The sequence below is a fragment of the Lactuca virosa genome, chromosome 6, assembly GCF_052849685.1.
Source record: "Lactuca virosa cultivar CGN04683 chromosome 6, Lactuca_virosa_CGN04683_v6, whole genome shotgun sequence".
NCBI classification, from domain to species: domain Eukaryota; kingdom Viridiplantae; phylum Streptophyta; class Magnoliopsida; order Asterales; family Asteraceae; genus Lactuca; species Lactuca virosa.
In genome coordinates this window covers 73,008,799-73,019,139 of record NC_136431.1, presented here as the reverse complement: position 1 = coordinate 73,019,139, position 10,341 = coordinate 73,008,799, and the positions used below count along the sequence as shown (strand labels likewise).

Sequence of the window (10,341 nt, the reverse complement as noted above, 5' to 3'; positions counted from 1 at the left end):
AATTGCAAGTTTCTTGGATTTTTCTAATTAAAAAAAATGGAACTTAATCGTTAATCCAAAATTTTAGTACTTTTTTTTAAGATTTCTCTTTTATTTAAAACATTTCAATTTTTATACTATATATGAATGCTATTTTAGATTTGTGTTTTTCATATATTTGAGGAATGCTCTTTTATCTACGGAAGCATGAGTGCTCTTGTTGTTAGTGTTGGTTTCTGTTGTATATTTAACTATTTTCGATTCTTATGACAAGGAACAATCCTATCTTTCCCTGAATTTAATAAACCCAACATAGCATAAGGTTAAAAGAGCATCATTTTTTAGTATTCAACAAGATCCATGTTTAATTTCTTTATAAACATTCTAACCCATCTCTCTCTTTCCGCAACAAGAATTAACCCATTCACAGTCATCTCCGATCTCCCATGGAAGCTCTCATCACTCCATTATCATCCCCTCCGCTTTCACTTTACCAAAAACCTTCTTCTTCATTCTCGCCATTAACAACCTCCCCTCTCTTCTTCCCTAAACCCCACAAACATCTCCGTCACAGAATCCAAAACAGCAAGTACGGCAACTTCCTTGATTTAATCCCGGAAAACAAATCCGACCCGATTAAATTCGACATCAATTGGCTCGATCCATCTCAAAAACTACGACTCGACCTCATCGTAATCGGAGCTGGTCCAGCTGGGCTTTGTTTGGCTGAACGTGTCGCTCGATATGGGATCCGGGTTTGTTGTGTTGACCCGGACCCACTTTCCATGTGGCCTAACAATTACGGGGCTTGGGTCGATGAGCTATCAAGCTTAGGACTTGACGATTGTTTTGATAAAACATGGCCCATGGCTTCTGTTCATATCGACGATCATAAAACCAAGTATCTCGATCGGCCTTATGGTAGAATTAACAGAAAGACGTTGAAGATGAAGTTGCTTTCAGGGTGTTTATCAAATGGGGTTAAATTCCATAAAGCTAAAGCATGGAAAGTTAATCATCAAGAATTTGAATCCTCCATTGTTTGTGATGATGGTAGTGAGTTGAAAGCAAGTTTGATTGTGGACGCAAGTGGTTTTGCAAGTTCTTTTGTGGAATACGATAAGCCAAGAAACCATGGTTACCAAATTGCTCATGGGATTTTAGCAGAAGTTGAAGAACACCCGTTTGATTTAGACAAGATGTTACTCATGGATTGGAGAGATTCTCACTTAGGAAATGAGCCTAATTTACGCGTAAGCAATTCTAGATTCCCCACATTTTTATACGCGATGCCATTCGATTCGAATCTAGTCTTTCTAGAAGAAACTTCCTTGGTTAGCCGGCCGGTTTTATCTTACAAAGAGGTCAAAACAAGAATGGCGGCAAGGTTAAGGCATATGGGTATTAGAGTAAAAAGAGTGATCGAGAGTGAAAAATGTTTGATTCCAATGGGTGGGCCACTTCCAAAGATTCCCCAATCTGTGATGGGGATTGGGGGAACTGCTGGACTGGCCCATCCATCTACAGGATATATGGTGGCCAGGACGCTGGCTCTGGCCCCAATTCTGGCTGAGTCCATTGTTGAGTGTCTTGGTTCGACACGGATGATTAGAGGTCAACCGCTTTATCATAGAGTGTGGAATGGGTTGTGGCCTATTGAGAGGAGATTAACAAGGGAGTTTTATACATTTGGAATGGAGACACTTTTGAAACTTGATTTGGAAGGGACAAGAAGCTTTTTTGATGCTTTTTTCGATATGAATCCGGAATATTGGCATGGGTTTTTGTCATCAAGATTGTCGATTACGGAACTTGCTATGTTAAGTTTGTCATTGTTTGGACACTCATCGAATTCATCGAAATTTGATATTGTTACAAAGTGTCCGGCTCCTTTGGTCAAAATGATGGGCAATGTAGTACTTGATTCCATTTGATTTGGGACCATTGTTAATCAAATGATTATAATAAAATTGCTAGAAAAGTGGGTTTTATGTTTTCAAAATAATACTTTTTATCTTTATTGACTGGAGCCATGAATGGGCTCGAGAGCACCTCAAATTGATACCTTTTGTTCTTTCTTGATTTAGATTGTACAAGTTTCATACTCCATAAGCCTAACCTTGATATGTTTTGTATATGAAGATGGTTAAATCATTCAGCAAAGAAAAAAGAAATAAAAGAATCTTATGAGCCAAAAATTATAACATAAATCTATTTGCATATAATCATGAAAACTTTCTAATTGCAAATGATTATAAGTTACCAAACATCTTTTCTTGTAAGTTTCAAAGACTTTGAATAAGATTACTAATTTCACCCATGACATATATTAAACATTGTGTTTTTACTTCAAAGTTACACAACTAAACCATTTTCTTACAACTAATTATCTTATTTTGATTAATGACTCTTGAAATAACAATTTTAAAACACATCCAAACACTTACTATTTTAATTTCCAAACTTATTAGTCATCAGATTGAAGTGGAGCAAGTTGGCAACAACTACTCATTGAATCTTTAACAAATCCATCATCTCTTTATATGCATATATATACACCCCAACTCCATTACCCAATTTCCAAAAAACCTTTCACTATGGATTCAAGTCATTCAACCAAAGAAACCGGCGATATCCCAATCCCAATCACCGAGTCAAAGTCATCAAAGAAAACCCCTCCGGTGGCGGCAGTGTCAAGGTGGAAAAGAGCTTTTGCGGCCAAGAAAACCGCCCACCAGCCGCCGGTGTCAAGGTGGAAAAGAGCTCTTGGCATTCTTGACTTCATTCTAAGGATATGTGCCATTGCCACCACTCTAGCGGCGGCAACCGCCATGGGCACCACCAACCAACAGCTTCCGTTTTTCACCCAATTCTTCCAGTTCAAAGCCGACTACACTGACCTCCCCGCTTTCACGTAACCTTTTTTATCCAATGGGTAATTCAGTAATTTCACGTCTTGTTTCTTATCTCTTGACAATCATCTTGTGTGATTCACAGGTTTTTTGTGATTGGAAACGCCATGGCTGGCGCCTACTTAGTTCTCTCATTGCCATTCTCTATAGTCTGCATCGTTCGTCCACATATTATAGGAGCCAGGTTGATGCTCCTCGTTTTTGACACGGTATTAAAACAGTCTTTTTTTCTTATTCAGTTCTAGATAAATCCTCTAAATGTTCTAAAATTGTTGGGTTTGTTTTTCTTTGAACGTTTTCAATTTGTCAAAATTGTCAGATAGCGGTGTCTTTGGTCACTGCTGCTGCATCTGCGGCTGCTTCCATAGTCTACTTGGCACACAATGGTAACTCGGATGCAAACTGGGTGGCGATTTGTCAACAATTTGATGATTTCTGTCAGCGAGTCAGCGGAGCTGTGGTGGCTTCTTACATTGCAGCATTGATTTTCATATTTTTGGTGATTGTTTCTGCGGTGGCTCTAAGGAGGAAGTAAGTGAAGACTGTGTGGACTACTTACATAGTTACATACGTACTTTGATTGTGTTTCTTTATGTTGTGTTCTTGTGATCAATAATTGAAAGGGTGGTTCTGTAATTTGATGTTTGGTACAGTATATGAATCTGTTTAATTTAAGTTGTCATGATCACCTCTACAAATATTTATTCTTTCGTAAATTGCCATCGTAAATTTACATTAGTGGTGATTGTTTCTATTCATTTAAAGAAGACTTTGAAATTCAACATGATCAATAATTTAATAAACATGTTTAACTATGATCATATAACAACGGTTGCTACTTTTATAAGACATGGAGTTGCGATTCCGGTCAAATATTTCGGACCCAAAAAACTTATAAAAATGTAAATAAAATAGAAAAAAAATATTAAAAAACCATCACTACAAGAATTAAGTCGACATCTGTACAGACGACTTAAGTCGTCGGCGGCACTGTGTCATCTATACCAACGACATGTCCTCGGTATAGAGTTAAAAGGGCGTCGAAGGAAGCAGATAAATGTAAACTTTTGGTGGGCTAAAAATGTCAATTTTCATAAATGTAAACTTTTGGGTCGAAAATGCTATTTTTAACAATAGTGGGCTAAAAATGTCCTTTCATTTGAAATAAGCCCATAAATGTAAACTTTTGGTCTTAAGGACCTAAAGTGTCAATTTTATCAAAAATACGTCTAAATTGTAAATTTTCGGCTTAATGGGCCAAAAATGTCATCATGACAAAAAGTGGGCTTTTTATGCCATTTTAGAAAACAATCAAGCTAAAACAAACAATGTAATAACAAACGAACTAAATTCATCGATTACATGTTTATTAGGCCTAATACTTACAATCCATGTTATTGGGCCTTAGTAGCCCATTTACATGTTTATTAGGCCTGGATTATACATTACATGTTTATTGGGCCTTAGTGGTCCATTTACATGCTTATTAGGTCTGGACTATACATTACATGTTTATTGGGTCTTAGTGGTCCTTCTACATGTCTGTTGGGCCTCGTACATTCACATACATACTCGTTGGACCTTTCAAACATAAAACGTACACGGAAACAATATATACAACATAATACAATATTCGCGTAAACTCAGTTAAGGATTCTAGTGAGACATGTCGGTTGACACCTCTCGAGTGTACAATCATAGCCTGTAGTTATAACCAGAGTCTCCTGGAGGGAGAGCGAGAGTTTGTGTATAGATCTATACAGGGTGACACCCCACACCTGAGTTGTTCGCTACAGTTAGACTAGGCCAGTCTAGGGTGACAAACCTTACCTTAAACAAGTCGGCGCCTGAAAACGCCATGACAGACGAATTCGTCATAATCAAGTATGGTTAAAACGGCTCATATAGAAATTCTCTCCATCATAATTTTACGGAATACATATAAAATCTTGTTGATACGAAATCATACATACACTGATAATCGGTCTTAAGGTTTTGAGACCACGACACTTTTATAAACAGAAAATATCAGATTTTCTGGGGAAATATACAGTTAAACAATACCTTCTACTTACAACAGAAAATACATGATCTTTTTTTTTTCGGATTACATTTTTATATACATTCCAAAAACAGAAAACACACATGCATTAGTACTTGATTTTGACACATCACTTTTAAACCATTTTTCAGAAAATATCGGATTTTCTGGTGTTTTACGAACAATACAAAACTTTTCATTCAAACATGCTTATGAACTCACCAACATTATATATGTTGACATTTTCAAAATAACTTGTATTCTCATGGAATCGTTAAGCAGAAAGGTCAACAAGAACATGTGGAATTTGTCGTATTTTGTTACCATCATATATTGAATATTATGGCATGTAAATTATGATACTATACTTGATGTAAAGAATGTTGGTTGTATTTTGATATGTATGATGATGGTGTTGTCTTGTTTCAATTATATACATTGTGATGATATTACAAGATGAAGTCACCCAAGCCCTCGGACGTTTCCGCCATCTGGTTCGGGGGTGTGACAGATTGGTATCAGAGCATTGTTTATAGTGAACTGGCATATCTAATCATACTTGATATGCAACTATAAATACAATGAGACTAAAACACTCTGGCATAAAACAATAACACTAAAAGTCTCTGGAGGAAATTGAACACTGTGATTAAACCCGGACAGTTATGTAGTTATATTGGAGATAAATATAGCCTGATCAACTATATTTATTCAAAATATGACCGACATGTGCATGGGAGTAATCATGGCGGGAAATGGATCTAGAAGCTTACCTCGTATCCAAAACTTTTAAGGAAATCAAACTTAAATAATTAAAGTACTATAGGAGTATTTTAAAATGCTATATATGTACTAAGTCTCCCACCCCTCGTGCAGACACTATGGCCGGATTTCATCATCCTGGATGGTTGGAGCCAGAGGAAGAACCAGAGGAAGAACCAGAGGAAGAACCAGAGGAAGAGCCTGAGGAAGAGCCTATAGGAGGACCGACAGAACCGGTAGCTGACTCGGACGAGCAGGAGGTTGATGGCAGCGACGCTGATGACTCGGACACGGGGTCCGAAGTCATCAATCCGCCGTATATGGCCAGGGTGCCCCCATACAGGATGGGCCCCAATGGTCCTACACCCCCATGGGCACACGACATCTGGAGATAGAGCCGTCAGCAAGGGGTGCGACCCCCATTTGGTATGAACCGGGACTACTACGACTTGAGTCACGGTGAACCCGCCGACCGAGCCTTGCCTGTGATAGTAAGGAGGACCCGCGATATCGGCGAGCAGGCGCAGGCAACCGCTGGTAAGATGGTCGCCATGAGAGTCGCAGTTGAGCGCGCGGAGAGGATGACACATGAAGTAGTCAGGGACTACCAGGCACGCCAGACAGCATTGGAAGCCCGACTTCGGGCCGCCGAGCACCACCTGGCTAGACTTCAGGGCGCATCTACCTCGTCAGCACTACCAGACTCATCCCGTCTCAACTAGTACCCATTCACGTACCACCGTTATGGTTTTCTTTTATGTATTACCTTATGTATATCGACTACATGATTAAGTGACTACACTACTCATGGAGTCGTTACTCTGTCGAATTTTATTCCACTACGTTTATTGTATGCCTTATGTAGGAAAATTTTCATGTACTCAAAAGATTATCATTAATGAAAACGGCTATATATTTTATCATGATGTTGTTATCTGCTATGTGTTCTATTACTTTTACTACATGTTGATTATATGCATACACAACCGAATCACTGACATTGTGCTATAACCAAGAAATCGTGAAACTAAATACATTGGATACTCAACATCTTTCCGTTCCATGACAGAAAGATGCCTCAAAGACCAAACCGCGGAAACAACACGGCACCGACGCCACCAGAAATAAACTCAGCCACATTCCAAGCGGCAGTGTCAGCTGCGGTCACTGCAGCACTGGCACAGATTCACAACGGAAACAACGGTGGAGGTAGCGGGCAGGGAACCGGAAGCACAAATCAGGGAACAAATCACGGACCCACAAGAACCTGTACCTACAAGGACTTCACAAAAGCCAAGCCTCAAACCTTCAACGGGACAGGAGGCATAATAACCCTGAAAAGATGGATAGAAAAAGTGGAATCAGTGTTTGAGATCTGCGGATGTCTGGAGGGGTGCAAGGTCAAGTTTGCGGTCTGCACATCCGTCGATCAAGCTCTCTCTTGGTGGAATGGTCACGTGGAGGCCATGACACTCCCAGTGGCGAACGCTATGCCATGGGAGGAGCTTAAGGAAATGTTTTTGGCCGAGTACTGTCCAAGGGGAGAAATCCAAAAATTGGAGCAAGAGTTGTGGAACCTCACAGTTCAAAACTCTGACATCGATGCTTACATATCAAGGTTTAGTGAGCTGTCTCTCTTGTGTCTAGGAATGATCACATCTGAAAGGAAGAAGATTGAAAGATTTATTTGGTGATTGACCACGCCAATCCAAGGGAATGTGATAGCAGCAAACCCGACCACGTATGATAGTGCAAAAAGACTAGCAAAGAAATTATACGACCATGGCAACAAAAAGGGTGCCAAAGTAGGGGAAGCGGAAGTTAAAAAGGAAGGTGATAACAAGAAGGGTAAGAACAACAAGCGAAAGGGGCGACAAAACACAGAGTCATCAAAGAAGCAACAAACAGTGGATGTTCATGCTACTACTCAATCTACCACAACACCACATGCTCCAGCCTCATCCACACCAAATGCTCCCAAACAATACTCAGGGACCCTACCTAAGTGCAACAAATGCAATTTCCACCATCACGGGGAATGTAGGGAGATGCATTGCACAAGTTGCAACCGAAAGGGTCACACTGCAAGATACTGTAGAACTCAGCCTCAACAGAACCAACAGTCAAACCACAACAACAACAACAACAATCGCAACAACAGGAACAACAACAACAATGTTGGGGCCAGTTACACCTGCTATGGGTGTGGAGGAACCGGTCATTTCAAGCGCGATTGCCCCAAAGCCAACAACCAGGGGGCAGGAACATCGGGAAGGGTATTGGCATTGGGTCAAGGTGAAGCGGTTCAGGACCCAACAGTTGTTACTGGTACGTTCCTACTTAAAAACACATACGCATGCATTTTATTCGATAGCGGAGCCGAGCGAAGCTTCGTTAGTAACAAATTCAAACATTTACTAAATCAACAACCCCAACAGCTCAACGAAGCCTTCACAGTGGAAATGGCTAATGGGAAAACTGAAACAACCAAAGATGTCTATGTAGGGTGCACATTAACACTAAACAATCACTCTTTTCAAATAGATTTGATGTCAGTAAATATTAGGAGTTTTGATGTGATAATCGGCATGGATTGGTTAAGCCCCCATTATGCTAATATTATGTGTCGCGAGTGATGGGTTTTAGGTAAAACAAATAAACTAGAAAACAATTCCTAAGTTCACATGCAACCTACTTTGGATCTATGTTTTAACTATTGAACATATAACTTTGAATTGCAAAACAAGAACCCTAGAGGAGGAGGCTATTTTCGAAAATAACTAATTAGGGTTTAAGAGTTACATACCTTTCAATTGTTATAGTAAACAATTGATAATCCTCTTGAACTTGATCTTCTTGGAAGTCTAGCACCACAAATGTAATGCCTCTAATGGAATCACACCCAAGAAGTAGCAAGAAGAAACTAGAAGGAGAGAAAGAGAGTAGGGTATGCAATTTCGGCCCTAGGGTTTCACCAAAGTAAGACTGGCCAATTTTGGGAGCCAGGAGCCTCCTTATATAGCTAAGGGATCTAGGGTTTAGGGAAAACCCTAATACTCCTTTGCTTGGGGCCTAAGTTAATCCAATGCCTTATCCAAGCCCCCTTGGACGAAATCATTAGGGTTTCCCCTATAGATTTCATCCACCCCCTTCCAAGGAGGTTTTGGAGCCTTCCACTCAACTATTAGATAATTGCAAACTAGTCCCTGCACTTTATAATTAATACAATTAACCCCAAAATTAGTTCTAATTAATTTCTGGCTAACTATTAATTAAACCTTATGATTTCTAATTAATATATTAATCTTTTAACATATTAATAAATCATTTATATTAATTTATTAATCTTATAATAAATCAATATCTCTCCTTTCATAATTTCCTTGTCCAGTTCCTAGGTTTGAGGGCAACCCAAAAGGACTGTGCTGCTATCAATTCAAGTACATACCAATTATATTTATGGGCTTAGACACCTAATCCAACAGTCTCCCACTTGGATAAGTCTGTAACTATAATTGCTAGTATGACTTATAAATTTGACCAGCAAATTGTAGCTTCCAAAAGTCGTTGCTGAACTCTGACCCAGTCAGTTACATGTCCTAAGATAAGTGATCATATAATCCATCGTTCTGCAAGATATCCCCAGACATAAGACATGGAATGTAATCAATCTCTTTGTCCAGAATCTATGTTTCCCAATTTCTGATTTGTGATGATATAGGACTTCTAATTGAACACATCAATTTAGTCCTGGCTGGGCCCAGCACATAAGTTAACACCAAATCATCGAGGGGCCCACAAATATCGCTTTTCCGGTTAGGGCAAAAGGAACGAATAAACGTTGAATCATATGCTTGTATCTTTTACTCATCAAATTATACATGACAATACGTTTTATAACACCAAGTTACTGATGCGTTTTCGTATCACCAATGTATAACCGACTTTGTAAATTACAACTCATATATCTTCGTTTCAAGATTATAAGATATTATCGTCTCAGTATTACTCGTGATGAATTCCATGAAGTGATACTCTGAGCGAGGGTTTATCCAATACTCAAATCTCAATTTCTGAGTACTCATGAACATTGCAGCAATTATATTGCCATGTCTATCCTTAGACAATCTGCAATCCAATTCATGACAGTCTTAATTCACTACTTACTTCCAAAAGTACGAGCGACTGTGGAGTTTGAATAATTAAATTATTAGGGAAGTAAAACATGCAAAATATGAAACACAATAACAAACAATCGACAAAAGGCAGTAACCAAACTTATAAATAATACTTTATTATTTAATCACCAAAAGTTAATTACATTTACTTTGTTACAAGTTTCAGAACAAAACTAATTTAACTACTAAAACTAATATCATCTTTCAGTCCTATGCTCCGAGCATGCTCAATATGCTTAGCCCTACTCAGACCCTTTGTGAGGGGGTATGCTGGATTATCTTCAGATGACACCCTCTTTACTACAAGATGGCCTTCTTCTACTCTATGTCTGATAAAATGGTACTTTCTGTCGATATGTCTGGTTTTACCATGATCTCTTGGTTCCTTTGTCAAGGCAACCGCTCCTTCATTATCGCAGAACAGTTCCATAGGCTCCTGGATGGTTGGAACAACTCCGAGATCTCTGAT

General features: G+C 39.0%; 2 protein-coding genes across 2 annotated transcripts; both read left to right on the top strand.

Annotated features, from left to right (window-relative positions):
- Positions 1–285: 285 nt before the first annotated feature.
- On the top strand, positions 286–1,984 carry LOC145120293 (capsanthin/capsorubin synthase, chromoplastic-like). Its single transcript, XM_079056117.1, has one exon. The coding sequence runs from the start codon at positions 426–428 to the stop codon at positions 1,911–1,913; it is 1,488 nt and encodes a 495-aa protein (XP_078912243.1). The 5' UTR covers positions 286–425; the 3' UTR covers positions 1,914–1,984.
- A 565-nt stretch (positions 1,985–2,549) lies between these two features.
- Positions 2,550–3,573, top strand: LOC145120272 (casparian strip membrane protein 1-like). The gene is made up of 3 exons (XM_079056088.1): positions 2,550–2,893; positions 2,977–3,100; positions 3,211–3,573. The coding sequence occupies exons 1-3, from the start codon at positions 2,577–2,579 to the stop codon at positions 3,424–3,426; spliced, it is 657 nt and encodes a 218-aa protein (XP_078912214.1). The 5' UTR covers positions 2,550–2,576; the 3' UTR covers positions 3,427–3,573.
- Positions 3,574–10,341: the final 6,768 nt, after the last annotated feature.